The 25,928-nt window shown below is 38.7% G+C and overlaps 1 protein-coding gene across 1 annotated transcript; it reads right to left on the reverse strand.

Moving 5' to 3' along the window:
• Positions 1-25,757, reverse strand: DYNC1LI1 (dynein cytoplasmic 1 light intermediate chain 1). The gene is made up of 13 exons (XM_086467977.1): positions 25,582-25,757; positions 25,177-25,250; positions 14,108-14,224; positions 13,279-13,509; positions 9,828-9,997; positions 8,536-8,629; positions 6,760-6,895; positions 6,272-6,383; positions 4,768-4,827; positions 4,603-4,647; positions 3,495-3,615; positions 3,161-3,319; positions 1-938 (listed from the first exon to the last, which is right to left on the reverse strand). The coding sequence occupies exons 1-13, from the start codon at positions 25,740-25,742 to the stop codon at positions 826-828; spliced, it is 1,593 nt and encodes a 530-aa protein (XP_086324103.1). The 5' UTR covers positions 25,743-25,757; the 3' UTR covers positions 1-825.
• Positions 25,758-25,928: the final 171 nt, after the last annotated feature.

The raw sequence follows: 25,928 nt of genomic DNA on the forward strand, positions 1-25,928 counted from the left end.
TTATTTAAATTTGAATGCAGAGAATACTTTATTAACTGATTACAGTTTTGATGACCAATTTTAAACCATAACTAATGTGGGAAACATAGTGGGGGACCTTAAGGCTGAGCCATATATATATAGACAAATCTGGATACTGATAATCTGTACATTTAACCTCTGCTTTTTCTTTATACATCTTTTATTCAGTGTCTGAAATTAATCAAAGGAAAAAAACCCAAACCCAAAACTGGCCACTAGTTTAATCTCATATCTGGAATGAATTTTTGAATGCAGTGTAAATCTCAGTGGAGATCAAACAGATTTTTTTAACCATACTCCAAATGAAGTGTTCAAGTATAACTGGAGTTTGTTGTTGTCGTTACAGCTTTGTGCCATTAATCTTCTCTTCCAAAAGCTAGTAGTTGTTCTCTGCTGTAGAGGTTAATCTATTTAAGACAGTATTAAACTTGCCTAACAGGTTGGGAAATCAATATAAATTAAGTGCCTGTGGTGTGTATCAGTTTTCCTGCTCTAAGCAACCCCTATCACTTAAGTGGACATACTTACAGAATTACACTGACTTACCAACAAAACCCAGAAAAAAAAAATTAATTTACTATTCTTGCACTGTGAACAGTACTCCTACACGATTAGGTGATAACCGTTTTCCATCTGTACAGCTCCCTTTTGTAAAGCTGGGCAACACATATGAAAGAAAGACAGACATCAACTGTTTGTGTTCTGAAAGGTATTTCAGTTCTTTAGTTCCAGTCACTGAAGGAAGAGGCAGAGGCAAGTTTGAATTATCCCAGAAAACTGAACAATTGGTTTTATTTGGTGTCTTCAAGATGCTTCACCTTCTGTGGGAGATGTAGGTGTTGTAGGAGAAACCATTTCAGGCTTTCGTGAAATTCTGTCCAATTCTGCCTGAACATCTGTTAAAACTGGCTTCTGACCTACAAAATAAGTGCGTACAATTCAGTCGTGTTTACAAAGCAGTTTTGGGAAAGCCTATAGTATCATTAATTCTCAAATCAGACAAATCCTAAAAATTGTTACTGCACGCTTTGGGTGCAGAGTAAAGGCATAAGGCCAAAACCCAAAAGAAACAGAAAGGAAAGAGTAGAGATAAAGTCATATCCTTCCATATTTCTGATGTCTCGAAGAAACTTCCATAATTATATATCAACTGTCAGTATATGAAGAGTTAATATAACGTATAAAATACAGAAAAGTCTATTAAGGCTAGGAGTTATGAATACTTCCACACAATTTTCTGCTCATATGTATTTTAAATAATTCTGAATGTAAATCAGGGGTTTCGCCACCGAGCGGTGAAGTCAGTTCTATGTCAGTGCTACATACTTGGTCAGCATAAACCTGACACCACTGCTCATGGGTGCACGCAGACCTGCGGATGGCAAATCCCTTTTTCTCCTCACCCACTTACCTCCTCCCTAACTTGGAATGGCACAAACATTTGTGCAGTCACACTCAGACCTGATCCAAGCTCAACAGACACTATTTTTTCTCCCCACCATTTTACTCCTAACTCTTACTGCCCAGTCTAGGTTTCTATCCTGCCATGTTCCATCACAAGAATGGAGAAGACAATAAGGGAAAAGGCAGTGCAGAACATGACAGCTTAACGCCATGACAAGCATGCATAGTACCCCAGGCTGTAAAGGAAAATTCTAACACACATGCAGTTTTAGCAGTGTCCCAGCATCCTTTCTGAAGATGCAAATTAACATGAACTATCCACAAAGCTAATTTTTGCCAGATGTACTATGCTGCTCTTCAAATCATTTAACAAAAGCTAATACTGTATCAGAATCAAAGCAGCTAACATTCTGCCTAATAAGCAGAGGAATCTCCCATAGCTGCTGAGGGGAAAAGTAATTTTCCAATCCCAAACTACTGTTTTAACAGCCAATTCTCAGATTTGAAGAGCGAGTGTCATAAATAACACTAAACACAAGACAGCAAATGCTGAGGAAGGTGAAGAAGCCACATCTAAACCAAACTTCCTTGTATCTATGGTAATTCCTTGAAAACCTTCATCCTTTGCAACGTTAAACCAGCTGCACACTAACCCTTCATTTGTTGCGTATTAGGAAATTTCTGAGAACGTTTTTTCTGCTTAATAGTTTAATTTTGTCCTTGATGTTTCTGCCATGGCCTGGACACAACTCTTTTCTGAAGTGCTGCCTCCATCTTCCTGGCATCGCCCAAACCCACTGCTGGCCACTCCCCACAGGATTTTTCAGTGGGTGCTCTCAGCACCTCCTATTATGTCAGCTGCATTTGAGCGATCTCCATATGCTGTTCAAACCAACACCGCTGACTCTGCCTGCAGTGGATTAGGAAGTACTTGTAAACCGCTCAGCCAACTGAGCTTTGCGTTTAAAAGAATAAAAAGAACACACATAAAAGACTTTTCAGGGTCAGTCTACATAAAGCATTAGGGCAAAGTGTTTTGTTTTCTCTTACTACAAAAAAATAAATACTAAAGTCTCACCTAAGCATTACTAACCTCTGGGGAAGCGGGGAAGGAAGATGTCTGTATAGGTATGTTCCTTAAGTAATACAGAAACATTTTAATCTGCAATAGCAAGAAGCACTGGAGTAGTCTTGCATCTAGCTTTAGAGCAGTTACTATTAGACATTATAATAATGCTAATTATTAATCACATCATATAGAAAAGGCTATCAACAGAAAGTATTTTTACAGTCAATACAGGCTATCACCAAACTCAGTCAAAGCCTTCACACATCAGAGCTAGATCACTTAACAAAAGAAAATTTTAAATTATTTTAACACTGACAGTATTGTTTTAAAAAGAAATCAATTTGAAATTAAGTCCAAATATATCTGAGTAATATTAAAGTGCATATATAGCAGCAGCCATTTTATTGGGATGGTAAGGAACAAAGGAAAAATGAAGAACTCATGTGGACACAATTAATGCTTAAACAGCTACATGAAAAGTTTTTCTTTGACCCTCTGAGAGCCATAGAAAGGCAATACTGACCTGCTGTGAAGACAAAAGCAAAACCCATATCCAATAAAATGTTCAGTTAAATATAGTAGTGTTCGTACTTCTGATAAACTATACTAATAGGAATGGTCCGCCACTCAATTTAGATCAAGTTGATCTTTTACCACTAATCATACCTGACTTTTTTGCTGATGGTGGCAAGTTGCTGCCAGCACCTCCAGTGCCACCTCCTCCTGGACTGCCACCAACACCACCGGGGCCACCAGGGGAACCAGTTTTCTTGCTCAGGAGACTATTGAAGAAGTTAGCCAGGACGCCTTCACTGGTAGCTCCAGCTACAAGGGGAGGGAGGAAAAAACCCCACAACAACACAAAACCAAAACAAAAGAGATTTTCTAAGTAAATACTGATTTAGTCTGTTAATCAATCTAAATAAGCATATTACAGAAAGCGGGCAAAGCAGCTATTTTACTTCCCCAGCAGCATTTGTGCCCTTATAAGAAAAGGTACCTTTCATATTGGGATCAATTTTTTTTGACCCAGTTGGGATAGGTGTAACACTGGCAACGTTTGATGTTACAGATCTATTTGGTGTCCTCGGAGATCCACCAGGAACTCTTGGAGAAGCATCCTATGCACAAAAAAAAAAAATTTCCAAAGCTGAACTGGTCAATCTTCTAAATGACTAAATCATGCAGTGTAAGAGTACAGCAAATGATGCATTTTGTTATTTCTCACAGCTCCTACTATTTTTTTTTTTTTTAAAAATAATGTAGTATCCCATGCAACTGAAATAACACAGGATTAGATTTTGCTGATTGTGTACAAGTTTTTTCACACTTGTGTCACGGTCTTAAAATATTAACTTTAGTGCAACTAAAGCACTAGTGAAGCTTTTTATTTTATCCCAATGAGAAACTTGAAAATCCACCTGTTACTCAGTAGTGCCTCTGACTGTAATGAAAACTGCACTGATTAGATCACAGAGGAGCTACAGCAAATTTCTGGGAAAGACAACCCATACCACCAGTACTGTGGAAAGGACTAAATGCAGCCCAGGAGAAAAAGCATTATTTACCACTTCAAGGATAACAAGTCATGTTTGCAGTTCATCTAAAGAGGTAAAGCTACCTTTATAGGATCACGTGCTCCCCACTGAACTTGTGTTACTTTTTAGTTATTTTATTTGTATTTTAAATGTAGATGATGTCATAGTTTTTCATTTGACCTTAATTTTATGCCCGAGTCTTAATACTCTTAGAGAGATAGTGACAGATTTAGGATATAAAACTCACCAAGGCAATTCAGCCAACAGAGTTTACTCCCTGGCACACTCTTGGGAGAGAAAAAGGGAGGCAACTAACTGCTTAGATGCATTCTAACATGTGAAGAGTAAAGCCATGACATTTAGTCCTTGCTGTCAATACAAGTTGTCGTGACTAGCTGTGAAGAAGTGTCATAATTTTAGAGCAGTACATGATGTAGACTTTAAATACTACGTGGTTTAAAAAAAATTGTATCAAAGAGTATTTGATAGTGCAATTAAGACAAGCAATTCTCTAAATATATCAAAGTCAGTAATTTTCATGTGATGACATTTAAAAATTTTATTACTAACCACTGGCCTTCCTGCAGCAGTAGGTGGTTGTTTCGCCAACTGTGACTGCAAAAAACAAACCCATGTAGTGTTAGATATTACAATGACTACGAATACAACCCCAAATTTGTATTGAGAGTGTTGTTAAATGAAACACTGGCTGCTTGTTTTTATACAGAAAGTTACCTGCTGCTTCATTAGAAACACTTGGTCATCTTCTGCTACAATTTCTTTTTCATGAACAAACTGCAATACAAAAACATTAACATAATTTTGACAAAAAGAAAGGAATTTATTTCTTTTTATACCTCCTGGTAAGTATGACCAAGGCATTCAATAATGAAGTAAATGTGTAAAATACTATGTTGACTGCAGACCACATCTATATTTAAGACTGCTACCTCATGATTCCACGTAAGCTAAATTAATTAGACGTGAAATAGAAATACAATTAACTCCTTTGACCCGGCAGGCATAAGTCTCTAGATATACTTGTAGAAAGACCCATTAAAGAGTTCAAAGTGTTCAGTAAAAGAGGAATGAAGTAAATGGTGACAAGGCACATTCAGGGGTCTTGAGAACAGTAAGAAACACTCACAGATGCACACGCTCTGCAGCATGCTCACATCTCCATGAATTTATCAGGGCCCCACCATGTTATTATTTTATAGGTAACTGTGGCAAAAACGACTCTTCACCTGTGTTGCATTAGACTGCTACATGAACTGGACAAAGACATTTCAGATCCCAGTTCTATGCATCAAGTTGCGCTCTCCCTCCAAATAAGCTCACCACAACTTTGCCAAAAAAAGCATGGCAAATATCAATATAAAAGTTTATAATCCAGGTCTGAAGTTTATAAGCATGCAAAAAAAATGTCAGTTATATATTCCTTGGACACATATATATTACTACTGTGTGTTAAATATCTTGATAAATATAGTAATATATATATATACACACACACATTGATTTTTTTTCCATAGAGATCGAAGAAAGGACATAGGATTTGTTTTCTCAGCTAAAATAATTCACAGTTGGAAATATGATCAGTCCCAAATTCTTAGCTTTGTTAGAAAAAGCCACAGAAATATCTGCCTTCAGTAACTTCTGTACGCATGAGGTCCACTGCTCTGGCAGTTTGTTCAACAACCTCACATACGTTTTTGGGTAGTTCTGTCAAAGCCTTTTGTTAAATAGTTTGAGAGAGAAAATATACTAAATATATGTAGAACCTGTTTTCACATATTTATTTTTGATTTTACACTGTCTCAAGCTTTCTTATTTTAAATACTCCAATAGAAACAGAAAGCTTTATAAAGTTATGAGCGACTCAGAGCAAAATTGAGGGTTCTTAAAATACTAACTCAACCTGACCAACTAAATGACACTTAAGACTTTCCAATACCAAATATGTACTAAAAGCAAAACAGGTATATTTGTAGTCTTGAACAATGTAACAATGGCAGGAAAAAAACCCAAAAAACAACCCACAGTGTAAGCTGGAGAAGAGCTATACAGAACAAAATACATAATGGTTTTTTGATAACTAAATAAGAAAAAACCCTTCTCAAGTTTATCACACTCTTATGATAAACTGGAAGTAAAGTCTCAAAGAAAGAGAAACGGTCAAAAAACTGTCAGGTAAATAAATAGGTAAGAATTTGAATGCCAAAACAACTCAGTTTACCTTTCTGACTGGTGGTTTAGTTATGATGTCTTCAAAACTGTCTTCTGCTTTTAGTGTCTGAAAGTTCTCGTGCAGTATGCCTATCTTCTTGTCATTATCCCAACCTGCAGGACTACATAAAGGATTATTTAGCTTTAAATTCTATTCTTAATTCAGGTTATTCTTGTATGCAATCCAGAACTGCACAGAACTGAAAGCCAGGAAAGTTGTCATAGCTCCCATTCTCCTGTGCAAGCTAGTTATTGATTAGTACAACTGGACAGAGATTGGTTCACCATAAGAGAGAAGAGCAAATCGCTGGGTTTAATATTTCTCTTTGGGGCAGCGAGCATTTGTAATCTCAATCCACTGGCACTCACCAAACTCCAACTCAAGAATGTTAAATGGAACTTTGAAAAGCATAAACAAAAAAGGCTCTAAATGCTCTTTTACAGTCTTACATGAATACATTTTGTAGTCATATACACATAATAATGCAGGTAACTTACATAAATACTGCATCTTTTTCCACAACAACAGCTGGAACATTGAAAGGAAATCCATACAACTTCTGGACTATATATTTATACACTAAATCAATGTTTTTGTTCTCCTTTACTGAAGTGTAAATAAGTGCTGCCCCATCTGAATAAACTTGTTAAAGAAAACTCAGGTTAGTGGCTAGTGAGAGATACTAAAGTGACCCTTTTTTGTCAGTTTAAAGGTTATCTACTTTGTAGAATTCAGAGGTGGAATACAAAATCAAATACATCAAACAACTTCCAAGACTTAAGCTGTTTAAATTTAAGTATTTCTTTCCGCATTTGTTTTAGGCTAACTCAACTATTGCTTTTAAAGTACAGGCTCTTCTCACTTTCAAGGCCCAGAATACCAACAGTTTCACTATGATGCCTTCAAAACAGTCTTCTGCTTTTAGTGAACAAAAATTTTCATGCCATATCCTTTATCTTGTCATTATCCTATCCTGCAACAGAGACACTACAGCATCGACAATAGTAGCTTAAAAATGCCAAAGATCTTTCATTTCCCCACTTAAAGTTTTTAAATTAGGGGAGCAAGTTCTTAACATTATATAGTGATCTGCTTTTAAATGAAATGAAGGCAAATGAGTTGTGCTATGTATCAGTAACTAAAAGACCAAGACTGCTTAGTATTCCAGCGTGGTTCAGTATCAAATTAACACAGCTTATGCATGGGATTAATAAAAGCAGCCAGGGAAATTTTGACTAATTTTACTTTAGGATTGTAAAAATGCCAAACCCCTTAATTTATTTCTACATGCATGCAATTCAAATTCTAGAAGAAAGTTATATAATGGGATCCAATTCCCATTCAGTGACATTTAGACTAGAATTCCAAGTTGTACACGGTACGTACAATCACAGAGACTAATTTCTACTAATCTTTTGTATTCTTCCTCCATTCACAAAACTTATCACAATTACCCGTAATTCAATTTTCAAGAATTAGGTCTTGGAAGTCTTTTGAAGGAAGCGCCATCTTGGTACTCAACTGAAGTCGCAGGGTCTTGAACGAATTTTTCCATCTGTTAACTGCTGTCTCTCCAACAATACTTAAAACTTCCTTGTACCACAGCACAAATGATGACAACACAATGTAGGCTTATTACTGGCATCTAAAATCTAGCCCTCAGCATGTCTAGCTGACTAAACACCACCAAACAGTATTTTAGACACTTCTTTTAAAAAATGAAGTTTAAAAATAATAGCAGCACAGGGACATCTTATGTACATTGTCTCTGTACCAACACAGGAGAAGCCAGGATCCTTCCTACAGGAACTCACACTTCCTTCCTTCCCTCATCACCTCATCCTGTGGAATTACTGAACTCTGAAAAGACTGCATATTTGGGTCAAAAAGAATAGCATCTCTTATGTGCATCTGAAGCAAGATCATACTTAAAATTAGTTATTTTGTTATTATTTTAGGGAGCTTGTTAGCTTAGATGTGCTGATTTCTGAACTGACTCCTAACTATGGAAATGAAGACAAGTAAAGAAATTCATGGTAAGGTGACATGCTAGACTGTTGCAGCTCTGTAAAAAACAAAAACAAAAAACCAGAAAACCAGAAAACCAGACAAGTTTAACTCAATATTGTCGTGGTAGCTGAAGCAAACTGCCAGCTACAGTAAAGTAGTTGCATGCTTCTTCGGTACAGATGCAAATATTCTTTTAAGCTGGTCATAATTAATGCAAAGATTTAATTGAGTCATTATCATCTTTATGAAGTGTTAAAGGATACATTGTAAGCAAAACCGTCTGATATGTGACTGAATGAAGTCGAAGTGTTCATCTCTGTAGTCGTGCTCTTTTTCCAGAACACTGATGGCATCACACTATCAAAATAAAAAAATTAATATACCACTTTCAGTTATCTGTTGAAATAGCAGTGCTGCTACACATCCAGTTCACAACTAGGCAAGGGGGACGGAGTGGGGTAGGTGGTGCAGAGAAAAACAAAAACACGCTGAGATAGTTTATAAGCATAATTGAACGGGGTTTTTTTAGTAACATAACTTAATGTCCAGGTACTGTGGTCAGCACTAACTTGGGTGTTAACGTGATTGCTGTCTTTCATTTGCTCCCCCTCCCCGCCTCCAATGCAGTAACTCAAAGTGTCTGTTGAAGACTGATCCACTGAATGACCACCATTTTCTGCCCAGTGTTTTTTGTTTTTTTTTTTTTTTTTTTTTTTTTTTTTTTTTTTTTTTTTTTACACACTGGTATTACAGGATAGTTTTTTTGCAAAACAAGGTGAAAGCAAGAAATGTGGAAACAGAAGGAAAAAAAAAAAAAGGGGTGGGGAAAGGGAGAGGAATAACAGAGCACCAGCAGGTAAGAAAAAAGGCACTTTTCAAATGAGAGGATTAGCCGTCCAGTGAAGGAACAGCATATGCATCACAAAGTTTAGTCTTTCACTGTGGGCCAGCAGAGGCTGCAGATGCAGTATGCTTAATGCCAATGAGAACTGAAGAGCTGGGGGGGACACGAAGGAACGGACGATCAAACAACCAAGCCACAACAGAAGCACACTATTTTTTTTTCTTTAGACTAAGAATCTGGTTATACGTCTAACAAACAACAACAGATCACAGAAACACCCTAAGAACTGAGGAAAGTTAATAGAGCAGCACCTTACTAACTAGAACCCTCAAAAATATTAATCCTCAGAAAAAAGATCAGAAATATAAAAAAACCTACCAAAACACTATTTGCGGAATAAGGACGACTGTGGAGATCAAGGGGAATTCTAGTTGCTTACTGACTAGCTCACTTCTGTGAGCAAAACCAGGTCTGAGGTAATCCTCAATTCCTTGAAAACTGGTAGAACTAAAGGAAAAACTAATCCCAAAATAACATGCAGTGAGGGCTTCCAGAAGACAACCAACCTTCAACATCAAACATTTTTAAAGAAATCTTATACAAAGTATTCAGAATGATTTAAGAACCATGTGCTTCCCACCCCAAATCCACAATTGACAGAGTTGCTTAAAAAAAATAAAATATGCAAAAAGCCTAAAATGTGAAACAAACCTTTGTACAAACTACTACTACTGGAATGCCTAAGTTACATGTTAGTGTATCTGCACCCAGGGGTAAAATCACACTGTCATCTTTGTCTTCCTGTAATGAAGTATTTCTTCTCTGTGGAGAAGCTGGAAAATCCTCGCCTGGTTCTACATATTCCTGGAAGTCTCTTACCACTGAAAGTAAAAAAAGTTATATTAAAAGACCAGCTACTTTATTATTTCAACAATGATTTCCACTGCCCTTGACCTCTAGCACTGTTGACTGCATAGTACTTCTGCTTCTTTATGTTGAAAAAATTAAGTATGCACCAAGTGCTGACTATTTGTTTCTCTATGCAGCACACGAGAGAACTAGTAAATCTGACATCTGCTTGATCGGCAGCCAGAACATGACCAGATAAAACTGTCCGTAAGGACAGCATTAACCCGTTTTTATTTCATCCTTGTGGAACCGCTAGGCAGTTGCTATTAACTATTATTGCTTTATACGTTGCCTAAAGGACTCAAGTTTCCTTGCATTCTTCTTGGAAAAAATTAATGGAACAGTTTGTTAGAATAAACAGAATTAAGCCTTACACGTACTGCTCAGCTGCTACTGTATACCAGATTTTACCTAAAGCCCCTTTGTCCACACTTCTCTGTGTACAGTGAATCTACAGTAGTAATAAGCAAAAATAATCAAATACACAAACATTAGTTATTAACTAGCTTTATGATTTGTTAATAGCATATTAAATATTTGGTATGTTTTTACAATAGATCAGATACTACTTTAAAATCTAGCAAGGAGGGTAAGTCAGAATATAATAAGAATTAGAAAAAAAAAAAGATAGTTACAAGTGTAACTCTCTTGTCAGGTTTCAATGCATACACCTAAGCCTCTAATAACACAGTCACTTGCTATTCCTACAAGTCAGGGATGCAATATTAGGCATAAAATATCTGTACCTTTCACATCACATGTCCCTTTTCACACAGCAGAAACAGGATTCTATCAAAACCCACCTCTGATTACTTTTCCATGAGTAACACATCCTGATTCAGCCAAAAAAGGAGGCAGTAAGACAGTTTAGCTGAATCGTGCCCACTAGCAGCTAACTACTTTAGCACATTCTCACTGCTTTGTCCCCATTTATGTTAATCCACCCCTACCTTCACTAAACTCATTGAAGCCCTCTGAGTTATACCTAGAAAAGCATTAGTTGAGCAAGACTTATTTCAACATCCTAGAGAAAAACAGATTTATTAGGCCAAGATTATTCAACTTTCCTACAGTTCTTGGAGCTCACAATAACAAAAAGCACATGCACGGATTATCACCTCTACGTGAACAGTCAACTCGGGCTCTTATTTAGGGAATGCTGCTACTTCAGTCTGGTCTGAGAGCCTCCCAAACTGACCGTGTTTTAAACCCATAGTTCTCACCAAGATATGCCTGCCACTCAAGGGAGTCTTTCCTACACAGCATCCTGTCTGTTCTAGGATAATTGCATGCTAAAATAAAAATCACACGACTCCAGTGCCAGAAGTCCTCCAGTGTATTCCCAGAATTCTCACTGTATGATCAAAACATACTAATCTTTATACAAGTACAGAAAACATTAAACATGGGGACTGATGTCGTATATCACAGCTCAAACCGTGGAATGCAATCTCAGTTCTCTCTTAGAGACACAATGAAAATGACCAGGCCACAAGGCTTCATTAGACAAAACTGAATTCAGTAACAGGAAGAACTATTCCAACCCTTCCCACATAGCTGCTACGTATCCCCTAATGCCCACCCACACCAGTTTTAGTCCTCACAGCGTCTGTCTTTGGGTGCAGTTAAGTCGCTAGAAGTGAAAGACAAACACAGCAGCACACCTCCAGAAAACTACAGGCACAAAGCCTCGGTAGATTTCAAGTCTGTTAGCAAGTTACATCAGCTCATAGAAGCCTCTCAGGAGCACTGAGCCTAACGTAAGAATAAAGTAGGACCATGTAGCCAGAAGTCAGGCAAGCAAGACTCCTACTTCTTCCTTTTATCAGTGTCAAGCTGCTGCCCGCCTAGCAACGCATGAGCCCATCACAGAAGGTTCAAGGCAAAAACCAGCTTCCAGTAGTATCTGGATTGTATCGAGGGCTTCTGTTATACCCAACATGCAGATCACCAGCATCTGTAAGATTTAGACCAGATAAAACTTTTAATGAGTAGCTGTTTTTCTTGACTGACTTCATCACTTAAATTTTCTGGATTTTGTAGAGTTTCACTATTCTGTTTGCTCAGTCAGTAAAGCAGCAAAACTATCAGCCTACACATTTTTGATGACAGAGGTATTGTGTCCTTACTAATTTCATGCAGTAAAATCCTATCCTGAAACTCTTTGGGGAGGCATTTAATACACCCTCCCTGAAAACAAAACTAAACCAAAACCCACACCCAAAAAAAGCTCAGCTCCTCCCTCCTAAACAAGTTCTTGTTGTGGAAGATAAAATTCTCAAGGATGATGCTTCCCTTAGAAGAACTTTGCTCTCAAAACACCCCCCACCCTTCCAGGGTATCTGCAACTGTCACCTTATGGGCTGCTTTAGGCACAGCTACAACCTGCGTTTCTGAAAAAGCTATTCAGCCATCTGACAGTTGGTTGCTTAAGAACATACCAGTTACAGAGAGCAACTTCAGACTTCTAAACAAAGTTTAATCATGTTATTTGATCTTAACACACAGCTTTCTCAAATGCTTTTCCTTGTAGTAATTCACTGAGAGGTAAATTTTTTAGTACCCTGAGGGAAATACTACGGCTACCCAAAAGTAATACAGAGCTATGATGTTAGTGAGTTCAGTCAGTTTAAGGAATCCTGCAAAATCTTTGTGTTCTGCACATTTAAAACTCAAAAACAAGACACTGACAGAGCTATATCATATCCATGCCAAAACACACATATAGCTGCATTAGTGTCAATAATAATAATGACAAAACCCTTCAAGTAGAAAAGGCTCAGACATTACCAAGCTGTCATGAATGCTTTCAACATTTACACTTTTGGCAGGCAAAGAACAGGTCCCAAATTCTCTAGACTCACTAATTGCAGGAACAGTTAAGAAGCTGATGCAGTGATTTGCCTTTAAAATAAATAAATAAAACATTGAAAATTAAGTTTTTTCACTTGGGAGAATCTTACCTAGAAAAATCTGTAAGAAGCAACACTATAAATTTAACCCAGCTGCGTTCATTCTGAAAGCCTGCCCACCTCCCCACACCCCCCCTTAAGGTACTTCTGTTAGAAAGAAATAATCATATTTTTAATACAGCTACTTGAGACTTATCTGAAGTCTGACTTGCTTGATAACTCCTAACTTTAAGTAACATTTCCAAAGAATGAAAAAGACTGCAATGGAGAGAGTAAGTGGTGCAGAACGCATTAAGCGTATTTGATTTAAATGGATTCCTACATATTTGCAGAATACTCACACTTTTGTTCCATTTCTTTCATTTCTTCAGGAGGAATTTTTAACTTGTCAATATGTTCTCTTACAACACTTGCCCATTTTTGCAAAGAATCCAGTGCAGTCCAAGGCCTAGACATGTCTACTACCAGCATAATTAGAGTGTCCTTTAGAGAGCTTGCCTCCATCGCAAATTTAAGAAGGCCTTTGTGATACAGGTCACCATCCAAAATCCATACATTACATCTTGTTTGGTCTACAAAAAAACGAAAAACATTTCATGACATTTACTTGAAACAGTCCACTACATAATGGCTATTAAGTCTTCTTTAGACATGTAAAACACAAGGAAGGGGTCACTGCAGGGGGGTGGGCCAGATGATCTTTAAAGGTCCCTTCCAACCCAAACCCATATTGTATGGTTCTACAATACACGATACAGGTCTTGCAGATTCTGATACCACCAAGACAAAGGTTTTTCTATATGTTCAAGAAGATAAATACATGCTACAATAATTGAGATGCAAGACAAGATCCTAGGCACCTTTTCCTCTAGGTCTGAGGAATGCACATCCATTCAGAATGTTGCAGCTAAGACTGCTTCCCTTGTCTTTTGTTTTCAGCCTTTTCTTCTGACTGGTTCCTCTCCTCCTCTACCACTTAAGTGGTCATTCATGGTATGTACTAAAGGAATTACACTGAGAAACTTCCTGAAGGTACAAATCACTCATGGCCTAGGCTGGGCTCCTGCAAATTATAAAGAACGAAGGACAACCCACTGCGATTCCAAATATCACACTGCTGAACCATTGCTTTCAAACTTGTTTAAGATATTACCAGAAATACAAACTTACCATCTCGATCTTCATCATGCACACTTAAATACAAATACTCCATTCCTCTTCCTTTTTTGTATTCCTCTATTCCTTGAATTTTTCCTATCAAGCTAGTTTTACCTGCTCCATCTTCACCTGCAGAGACAAAAGTTAGATACCACTCAATCTTTAAGCACAGTCACGTACTAAAAACCACCTGCGGCAAGAAGGAAATCATACATTAATAGGGTGACTGAGCTCATTAAAAGTTTTGAAATACGAGCAGGTTTTGCCCAACTCATCCATCTGTTCAAAGTGCATGCCTCAGCTTCAAATCTTATTTCTAATTATTGATAAATGCAATTATGCCACTAACTATCCTATCTGAAATAGACTCTTATACATATCTTTGGAAAGATAGCTTAAGGAATAGTTAAACACCTCAAACAATTTCAGTCTTTCAGCTGCAACCAAAGTGTTAACAAAGTCTTTCTAAAGCAGAGTTCAAGTCACAGTAAGCTCATCTTACAATCAGAAGAATAAGATTTAGAACTCTCTCATATTAAACAGCACACAATACCAGGCCAAGTAAGACAAATCTGTTTCCTTAGCTTTTATGGGTTGGTTTCTTTGAATCTTTTCTCTGTTACAGGTCTAAAGAAACCTTAAAGAGAGGTGACAAACATGAAGCCCATTGCCTTACAATAAACACACAGTGACAAGCCTGCAATCCAGATCCACACAGAGGTATTTGGGTACACACAGAGTGACAAGCCCGCAATCCAGATCCATTCACTCCTGTTCTCTTCCCTCCAAAGGGAGCTCAGATAACCAGTGAACCTTATAGCACGAGCACAGTGTGAACACCTCAACTATTGCCAGAGACTCTTCTTGAAGAACTTCTATTTCTAATCATATGTCCCAGAGCTGGACAACTTCACATGCAGTTTTCCCAGTCTGAAAGAGTAACTGAGCTGAGTTCGGACATGAAGTGGGATTTTGCCACTCTAATTTGGCAGTACAATGGGTAGTTAGACATTAGAAAACTCTTGGAACTCACTCACAGGTTATAAAATTAAGATTAAAAGCACGTTCCTAAGAAGCACCTTTATCAGTTTTATGCCAAACAGAACATTTTTCTTCCAAGTCTCTCCTATACAGGGAGAGTATAAACACTGGCTTTTAACTATGTAACAAAGAGGGGAGTTCAAGGACAGTAATTTTCACTGCTAAATGTAATGAAATTTTCTCTTTAAAGGGAACTGACCATGATCTTATAGACAATATTATGGCTACATTAAAAAGACTACAGATATAACCATTGAAAAGAGCAGAAAAATCATACTTTGATAGACTGGCTTTGAATTTACTCAACATATCATTCCCAAGATAACTGCATGAAGTTTTCAATTTAGAGTTCAGCTCTATTTTCAGATTTCGCTAACAGTCTAGAAGCTACCAGAAAGCGTAAAACTGTTTACTCTAAGTAGCCCAGGGGATTTTACTCAATGGAATTAAAAAGTATTAAAAAAAAAAAAACAAACAAACACCACCAAAAAAAAAACAAACCAACCAACCAAACAAACAAAAAAAACAGAGAGAAAAATAAGACCAGAACTGAAGTTTAAGATCTGGTTAAGTATAAAGAAGCTAAGTGAAAAATGAAGTTGTGTCAGTTTAACTTTTTCAACATTTAAGAATTTGTTCGCTAGTTCCAAGACACACCTAACAATTATAGCTACTTTTAAATAATCATTGGAAAGCACAGCTATTTTCTATTCGTACAACAAGTTTTTCCTCTTCTTCTGAGAACAGTCTTTTAAATAAAAATTGTGCCCAAGAAGTGAAGGGTTCAAGCTTTGTCACCAGAGATGAATTACAATTCCTCCTCTGCCCTCACCCAAGTAGTTATCAAAGCTTCTTAAATTTGTCATTTACAAATAACTGGGGAGACTTTATTAAGAGCTGCTGCACTGACATGTTATGCTGCTGCAGTTGCTGTTACTTTTGCCAACAATTTCTGTATGATTCACTCTGTTATTTTACCTTTTCAAACAGACAGCTTCAATTAATTTGTGCCAGTGGAAGGCTCAAAAGGTAAGACAAACCAAAATTTGTTATTCCTTTTAAAGAGGGGTTGCACTTAACAACTTGATTAGCTTCTCAGAACAGCTGACTCCTAGCTAAGTTCTCTTGCACGCTAGTTTGTTTCACATAGGTGGCATAAAGATTACAACTTGTTTGCACTGAGAAAGTTTAGCATCTTCTGCAAAGTACATCTGCCAGTTCTTAACAAAAGCGGCTGCAACTTGTCTAAGAAACATCTGTGGTTATGAAAAGTTCTAAACATGACAAAAGATACACTCAAGCAGTCTAAACTAAAACATACTTATACGAATGCTAATATCTATGCAACTTTATTGTTTGAAAGTGCTCATGCTAAACAATATAGGCAAACTTGAAATATATGTCCCACGAGCCCCTTAATCATCATGGCTGTATGTTGTGTGATTTCCTTCCCACTCCTGTATTTCCAAATGCCTGAAGTAAACTGAAGTTCAATACTGTTAATATCTCATGCCAAAATAAGAGCTGGAATTTTATTTTCCCTCCTTAAGTTCTCTTGCAATTACATTTGGACCCTACACAGAAAGAAATTTTATCAGTGCAGCATAAGACAAGTCGATTTGATGTAAAATTAGTACCTTTGGACCTCTATGCATACACAGGAGTCATTTCAGCATTCCATCACAGAATTACTTAATTTGTTCTGTGAAGAAGATTCTTTACTCCCTTCTCCTTTGCAAATATCCACCCACTTCAAAACACCAAGATCAGGTAGGTGGATCACTGACATACATAACTGTATCATACAAGTTACTGCATGTAGAGAGCAGTACTCATCATTCACTGGAAAGCCAGAATGACGCATCAGTGAAGTTTTAAGGGATTGGTACTACTTTTATTAATTACTTAGGTAAATGAAGAGAATAGGACAGTTTGCAGATGATATAAGAGAAACCAAAAGATCCGTGAAGAAAAGGGTTAGAAGTAATACTGACAAGTGTCCAAACCAAGTTAGCGATGCATAAACCAACTAGTTTACAAATAGAATGACTCACTTGCAAGTGTGCAAGACAGCTGCCTAGCCAAATGTGCCCTATTCCATAGGGGTTCCAGAGTTCTCAGCAGATTTAAGCCAAATTAGAGTCAATATTATGGAAAAAGCTGTCAAAGTAAAACCAGGACCATCGTATATTGACATAAGAACTTCCTCCTTTTTACCCACACGATTAATCATAAAAAGTTAGGAAAAGATGACTGCCTTGGCCAAGAAAACATGCTAAGGCTTGAGGTTCCATCTACCTCCACTTTCTATTCTTAGTATGTTGCATATACCTTTTAAAAATGTAACAGCTGCAAATGTATTTGTATCCCTGTTATTAATTTATTTTTTCCAACCTAAAGTCTTCAACAGAAAACACCTGAAAAGTCTCACTTCGAATATATCGAGTTATGCTGGGAAAGAGCAGCAGTATTAATTTTGCTTTGTAGTTATTCTTCAGCAAGAATATCAAAATACAAATCAATCTTAAACCAGTGCTTATCTAAAACTCCTGAATAGTTATTAAAAAATCTCATTAGCCTTTAGTAGATATAGAAGCTTCTCTCCACCAGAGGAGGGCGGAAAATATTTGTGAGTAAATTAAAGTCTATTAGCTATTTTAGATTTAATGTATAACGTACAGCATAGTAATGCAATTAGCATTAAGCACTACCAGGGACATATACACACACTATATGGAATTTGAAATTACAAACCCTATGACATTTAAGCATATTTATCTTTTTTGTTGTCTCTGGATATCTCTAAAGTATATGAAAACATAACACTGCTTAGTTTCAGACTTAAGCATCATTGCATATTAATGTTATGAAACAGATTTTTTTTGATTTTTTTTTTTTTAAGTGCTATGGAAGCAATATATATAACAGCGTCATGCACCTTCAAGAAAAGTCACCATCATCCTCCTCATCCCTCAAACTCTGAGATGGAAAATGCTTTAGCTTCTTTATTTCTAACTGTGTGAGAATCAAATTAACAATTGACTTCCGTATGTAAGCTCACAGAGCAAAACATTTCTGACACACAGTTCTCAATACAGAATGGCACGGTAGAATAAAAATCAAATAGACCATTGCAAATTTAAGATTTTGCATTCTTCTTTTGCAAGCAGCATAAAAGGACCTCCTTTTCCAGGGTAAATCCTAAAGAATTAAAATGCTCCATTACATTGAACTGCACTTACACATTAATACTACAGTGAGGAAACTGAAGCAACGCTTCTAGCAAGCAGTGCGATACGCCAAAGCTGAACACAAGTAAAAGAGGGACAACAGATTTCATTTTGCAGAAAAGTCAGGCTAGGAAGCAGTTGAAACAAAGCCAAATCAATCTACTTACACACAGTATTTCACCATCTTGTTAACAAAATGAAAAGTCTTCCACTCGAGTAAACAAAAGCCATTTTCATCTCCACACTGCTACTCTTTGCTCCTCTGAGGAGCTCGAGTTTGGGGTTGTGCTCGGCAAAGCTCCTCTGTCCAAGGTGCTGCTCTGTCTACACAGCACAGTTCGATGACATCCTTCTGGTGGCTGCCCTCAAAGATACAGGAAGCCGTAACACAAAACCCTGCCCAGCCTCCTCCCTTCCGCAGGCAAAAGGTATGTTTACTGACAGAAAATGGAGTGTCACCAAGTGTTCTGTTACAAACCACAATTTAGCAGAATGGTCACCCCTAGATAGGAAGGATAGGCAACAAGGTGATTGAATTGCCTTCTGCGAAGGCGGGCAAGCAGGCACTTACCTACGAATTGCTACTGAAACTGTTCAACCATAAACAATCACATCAGAGAGAACTTAGGCTGTCTATCACAGAACTTCTCTAAACCTCCAATGAAACATTTTAAAATTAAGAATATTTACTACTCATGCTATTTCCACATTAGAAAATGAAAACAGAAGTAGATTTTCACTTGTCTTAAAACAAGATATTTCTTACTTCTCACAGAAGTCTGTACATGGAAGAGCAATCAATTTATTACCTCCAGGACAGACATGAGTTTTGAGTTTTTATTTAAATTGTTTCTCCACTGTAAAGTGTCAAGTGTGTTTAAAATATGGCAAGGCAAAGAAGCAAGAGGTGAATGTTTCTTTTGTATCATTGGTATTGTTGGTCTGCCTCCCTTCCATCCCGGGCTCATTTTTTTTCCAACTCTCAGAAAAGCCCTGGATGCACTTAATTGCATGTAATTATTATACAACTTGCCTCTAAAAACCATGTTCAAGCAAAGCCAAAGAAAACTAGATATAATCGTCCTAATTAACCCCTTCTGCCCCCCCAGCATATTTTTGTGAACCAGCTTTATACCTTTTACAAAACAAAAGACAGTTTCTGAGTAGAACAATTCACAATATCTAATATTTCTAACATAAAATATTGAGTATTTTTATTAATAGAAAAAATCCATCTCAAATATGATAGAACAAAGTAACCAAACCCAAACTTGAATTATCAAACAGGGCAAGGATGCCATCCCAGAATCAGTGTGATCTCTATTCCACTCCATATGAAATGCCTGAATCCTAATACAGTGGACTGGAGACATAACAGTCTTCTTCCTACTAGAACCAAGCGCATGTGTACTATAGCTATTTTCAAGATTAAACACTTTTCACAAGCTAATAACCGCCTCTTCCACAGCTGTATATTAGTGAAAGAGACTTGTTTACACATACTATACTAATTGAAGACTGCCTTTTGCAGAACAAGACCAAAATAATCAGAGTAAGCCAAATTTAGTTTGCTTTCAGAGAACTGAAGAACAAAATTAATTATGCTAATGAGATCCTTCTCTAGAATCCCTCAAGACACCATGGAAGTTCACAGTAAGTAGGGCATATCAAGTCTTCAAATAACTTGCCACTAAATTATGAATAATTCATTAGCCAAAAAACTTTTCCACTAAGTTTGTTTTGCTCCACCAGATAAGTCTTTCCCCTCACATACGAGTGACACATTTGGTATCTTTGTGGCACTGAAAAACTCAGTAACTTTTCTGAGGAGCACCTTAATTGCACTTCTGCATTACAACATGATAGAAAGCAGATTGTAGACAACTGTTCCACCATGCCTTTTGAGAAGTCCTGCACCGCAAGAATACACAGCCTGACTGTAGGAACAGGTACAGCAGTAACAGCGTTACCTATGCTTGGGGAAACCCACAGTCAGAGAAAGCCAAATATTACAGAGAGTTCTATAGTGAATACAGACAGCACACATCTCTAATGCAAGCCTTCTCATTTAACACAGCACTAAGTCATCTAGTGTATTTTACCCAGGTTCACTACCAAAATAGAATAATCCTGTGTTACTATGAAAGTGATATCTTTATTGGTACTCCTGCCACTGACCTGCCTGGAGAACACAGAAGCACAATGCCTTTTGCTGTTCCTCACCTTTGGAGCTATTTCAGAGATAGATCCAGTAATCAGCAGCACCTCTGACAAAGCAGAGATAAATTAAAATAAATACAATTCAGGAATTTAAGAACTTCCCATGCTGTTCTAAGTAAGTTTTACTACACAGCATCCATGTAATTCTGTTTTTTTTGAAAGGTATTATAGCAGGAAGGGCACTACAAAGAAGTACTACTTAGTTCTAAAAAAGTGTAGCTGCAAAACAAGCAATTAGAATTATATCTAGATCAGTGCCCCATCAAAACAACTGACACTTTAGAAATATAACTCTGCTGATTGAAACAAAACTTGGCTACATTTGGAAGGCTCTCATCACCTGTAGAAGGTGAAGAAGCTGCAAGCAGAGGAGGAAAAGAAGCCATCTGACTGAACTTCCACAGTACTAGAGAATTAAGAAACATTTGAGACGAACAATACGGACAGTATCGACAAGCAGTGTTTCATTGTCTAATGACAAAATGATCATATTGAAACTTTCAGCTATTTGAATAGGAAAAAATAAAGTGGAAAAGTAATTTTTATAGTGTTGAGTACAAATTTAAGTAATCAGATTTCATATACTCTGATGACAATTTGCTGTATCAGAACTTAATTTTGAAGTTCACTGTATTCCATGGGTCCACCAACAGAAAGTAGCAAGCTCTTCAAGATGTACCATTTTCTACAATAACAGCCATTCCCAATACATGTACATACAGAAAAGTGTACCTGTAAATTAGCTGTAGACTGTGGAAACTTCTTCTCAAGCATCCTGACAGCCACTGTACAGGAGCAGAGTTCAAAGATTCAAATAAACAGGCCTGGCCTTGAAAAGTGAGATGTCTGGGGTAAAGAGAAAATGTGGACACAAGGCAGTTGAACACTCACTGTCCACTGAACTCAAAGCCTTTATCATCAAGTGGGGTAAAATGCATAAAGCAAATCAAAATGGTAAGTGATTCAGTAGAAGCATTAAGTGTGCAATACAGACACTTGGAGTCAGGTGTACATGTGTCACTGGATGGTATGACATCATTAGAGTTGCAGGCAAAGAATCTACTATGCTTCAGAGACAGAGGAATGCATGAAATACAAAGCCAGAGAGAAAGCAACTATTCAGTTCACTTGCAAGCTGGGAGCCTGTTTTCTTGAGCGTCCTGGAATGACTTTGAACATTACTGCGTGAACGCGTGCTGCAGTTTATTGGATAAATGATTAGTTCAGGTCTCTGAATCCAAGCCTTCACACATTCTGTAGCACTACAGATTCCATCCACACCCACCAGTGGTGACTTCTCAGCTGCTCCCTCTATTCCACTTGCTCATTCAGATATAATTGTATCAGGAAGGGAAGGAACAACAGAGGTCCCAGTTACAAGCATCAGTTTTCTCATCACACTCAACACAAAACATCTCCTCCGATCAGCTACTTTTATTACATAAGTGAGCAGAAGAGATAGTCCAGTAGGAAAAAAGAAAAAAAAAAAAAAAGGAAAAAACCCACCAGCAACAACAAAACCACACTCCATTGGCTATCTGCAAAAAGTAGCTAGAAATGTCACCGAGAGCACCCCATTTCCTTAAGAAAGTAGGGAGACATCTTACGTTTTCTGCTGGTATAGTTTGCTAAATGAGGTAGCTATGGTCACTATGACAGAACTGCCTAAGAATTAGAGCATACTTGCCTTACAGAAAAGTTTAGGAATGCTTTCATTTTTATTATTTGTTCATACAAGAACAGAAGAATGCTTTTATGCTACACACGGTGCCAATCAAAGTTTAAAATCTTCACAGAAAATAGTTATTGAAAAATGACTGTATGTGAAGCAATTTTGGAGAAGTAAAACTATAAATTATTTTTTTGGCTGATTCGGAGCAGAGAATTACCAGTATTGTATGTTAACCTTCACTTCACAAAACCGTGTGCCATATCTAGAGATTAGCATTTAGCATTCCAGTCTCCTTTAGTGATTTCTGTGATGTCTTGAACTGCTTTCCAGGTTCTTAAAAAATGAGATGTTAACATAACTAAAAATAAAAACTGAACTAGCAGAATTAGCATGCCAGACATAGCCAGGTTCCCAGAACAACTAGGCATACAAGTATATGCAGCATCTGAAAAAAAATAAATGCTGTAGGCAAATTAGAAAACTTGTCCTAGCAAACAAAAGAACACTAAGTGGTGGGTTTTCCTGGTTATTTTTCTGTGCCTTTTTTTTTTTCCTTTTTTTTTCCTTTTTTTTTTTTTTTTCTTTTTTTCAGGCAGTGGGGGTGAGTTGAAGGTTTCAGGGATTTTTTTTTTTTTTTAATGCAGTGAAAATAAGCATTCATTTGTCACTATATATCATGTTTCAGCTGGACAGTTTTGACCAATATGACTGTTTATACTGCAAATATTTGCCTAGCACAAAATGAGCTAAAACCATCAAGACCCTGGTCAGCTTTACAACTCCTGCTTAAAAGTATTCAAAGAATGACAGAGACCAAAAATAGTCACGGCAAGATGTGATCTGTATGAACAACAAAAGCTAGTACAAAACTATTTAAAGGAACAAAGCTTAAAAATAGAGGAAGTGTGAGATAGCAGAGAAATTGCAAACACAGAGCTCAAGTCCCTGAACAGACAGAACTCCACATACTGAATCCAGACAGTCCAACAGAGAATACATAAACCTCTCCTTTCCCTGTGCCCGTGTGCTTCAGCAGCAGCATCATAACTTGCAAGTGAACAGTGAAGTGTAATACATGGATTCAGTATTCTCACAAAGAACATGGCCATAGTCCTCATTGGCCAGTCCTCAGATCTGATGCTCTTTTTCCTAAATACATGCCAAACTTTCTTTTTCCTTGGACTGTGGCCTTCTAGAAAACACAATTGCTAAGAAAGAACTAGAATTTCTTCTACAAATCTGCACATCTTTTTAAAAAATGCATCAGTCAAAAAGAAACAAAAAAGTGTTATATTAGGTCATTCTATAAGCTCTACATAAATGGGTAAAAAGAAAATTTCTATACAACAGATTAAACATCACAAACTAAATGAGCATTTGGAAACATTCTATGATGCCCCCTCTAGTTCTGAAAGAAGCAGTCTTCAGTTACTGAGCAGTAAGGATTGCCTGACTATGAAGAAAAAGGAAAAACAAGAATGTAATCTTCTTGACAGGGATCACAGCTTGAAGAAGGATCTTCCAACTTCAACAAGGACAATCATCCAATTTAGTTACAAAATATCACATAAAAAGCTGTCAATCATTATGAAATCTTTCCTTTCTTTAATATCAATAGAACTTCCAATCTCAATATCCTACTTAATTACGTAACATAAAAAGCCACAAATTAAAGGGTAGTAAGTCTTGTAACAGGTTCACTAGACCATCCCATCATCCTTGCACAGTTTTCTCCTTCACAGTCAGTTTTAAGTCACCACTCGGCTTATCAAAACAGGAAAAAAAGGGTCACAGTGATTGCTTTAGGATCACAGAGGGGAAAAAAAACCTATCTTGAATTGAGAGTACAAACCACAAGACTACACAGAATCATAGTGTGCAGAGTCCACATGAGTATCTTTAGTGGATTTTAACCATGTTTCCAAATACTAACACACAGTTCTTTCTGGGGAGAGGGAGGTTGCCAAAGGAGGGAAGCAGTAGCTAGTTAACAGATCCATACACTTGGATTCATTAAATTGTCTACTGGTGATAGTATTTAATAGTCTTTCAGGAAAAAAAACAAACCCACAACCAAACCAGTAATAATAACAGCAATAATATATAAACACGCATTTGAAAGCATCCATTTGTGTCCCCTCCCCCGTTAAGTTTTTTAATTTTGCTTGAGGTACCATTCTTCTTCTTTCCCTCAACACTAAGTAATAGGTGGGCCTCTCATTATCGGCCTGTCAAAGTCCCATTCTGTAACTCCTAATCCTTGCCAAACGCAAGGCTGGACTATCACACTGGGTGGAGATAACAGAGCACAATGAAAGCCAGCAGCAGTAAACGATGCCGCTGCTGCCGCAAAAGTTGCTGATGATATTGCTGCTGACGAGCTGGGTGCGTGTGGGCAGGACACAACCAGCACGCCCATACAGCCTCCCCGCCCTCCAGCCAACAGGGAGCAGCCGTCATTGATACTGCTCGGGCCACGGAAGCAGTTTTTGTGCCTGTATGGCACACCATAGGCCCAGCAAGCCGCACCGGTTGCACGAACGAGGGAGGTTTCAGAGAAGGTTGAAGGACCCGCACGCACCCCGAAGTCAACACTCATCGGGGGAGAAAGACAATAAAAGCCGCCCTTCCAAGGTAGCTCTACCTAAGGCACTTGGGTGGGGGCAGGACAGTAAGGGTAATATTATGGCGAGGTACCTACGATGAGGGGGATATCCAAAGCATCTCTGGCTATTGGATATCCAAAATGGAGCAAAAACATGCAAGGGAAGAAGCGAGAGGGTTAAGCCACCACCTTGCCACCACCACCCCCGCTTCGCGCACTAAACAAGAGAAGCTCCAGGCGCCCAGAGAAGGGTTACGGAGCAAGCCGGTGCGCGGCAGGGGAGGGGACGGGATGAGGGCGCCGCATTTCTCACCCAGCAGGAGGACGTTCTTCCCCGAAGGTAGCTTAGAGCGGGAGCGCGTGGACACCTCGCTGAGGATGCAGGACCTGGCGCGGAGAGACGACAACGCTTAGAAAGGGGGTCCCGCTTCCCCCCGGCCCCCCGCCCTCGGCACCTCCGGGGGCGGGGGGGGGCATGGGGGACGGGGGGGCAGGGCAACGGGGGTCGGGGCGGCAGGGCAGGGGCTGCCACCGCCAAGGGGAGGAGCCCTCCCCTCTCCCTTAGCTCGCTGACTGAGAGGGACTGAGCACCAGGACAGGGGGGATCAGTCAACCCTCCCCCCGCCTCGCCTCCCCCGCAGGGCGAGGAGTCGCTGCGAGGGCGGTAACGGTCACCGCGCGCCCGGGTCCCCGGCCGCGGGGCGGGGCGGGCTGTTACCAGAGGTTCTGCCCATCGTCCTCATCGCCGCCCGGGCGCAGCTCCGCATTGTTGTTGGTCGTGGCCGTAACGGCGGACGAAGGAGAAGAAAAACCGGCAGCCGAACCAAGCCCAGACGAAGAGGAGCCGAAGGAACCGGTTCTCCCCACCGCCGCCGCCATCTTCGCTGCCTCCTCCCTGCCCCGCCGCCTCCCTGAGACACGGAGCGGGCGGCGGCGCCGCGGCGACTGACAGGAACCCGGATGTTGGGAGGTCGGGGGGCGTGGCCCGGGGCGGGGGCAGCGGCAGCCGCTGGGGTCCGCTGCGAGAGCGCTTCCCGCTCAGGCGCCGTTTCCGAGGGCGTCGCG

This window comes from Leptosomus discolor, chromosome 7 (genome assembly GCF_034619465.1).
Source record: "Leptosomus discolor isolate bLepDis1 chromosome 7, bLepDis1.hap2, whole genome shotgun sequence".
Taxonomy (NCBI): domain Eukaryota; kingdom Metazoa; phylum Chordata; class Aves; order Leptosomiformes; family Leptosomidae; genus Leptosomus; species Leptosomus discolor.

Coding starts and splice junctions, on each gene's coding strand:
- DYNC1LI1 (XM_086467977.1), bottom strand. CDS start 25,742: ATGGCGGCGGCGGTGGGGAGAACCGGTTCCTTCGGCTCCTCTTCGTCT. Junction 8,630..9,827: donor TAGTAGTAGTTTGTACAAAG/GTTTGTTTCACA, acceptor TTATTTTGATAG/TGTGATGCCATCAGTGTTCT. Junction 6,384..6,759: donor GAAAAAGATGCAGTATTTAT/GTAAGTTACCTG, acceptor TCCTTTATGTAG/TCCTGCAGGTTGGGATAATG.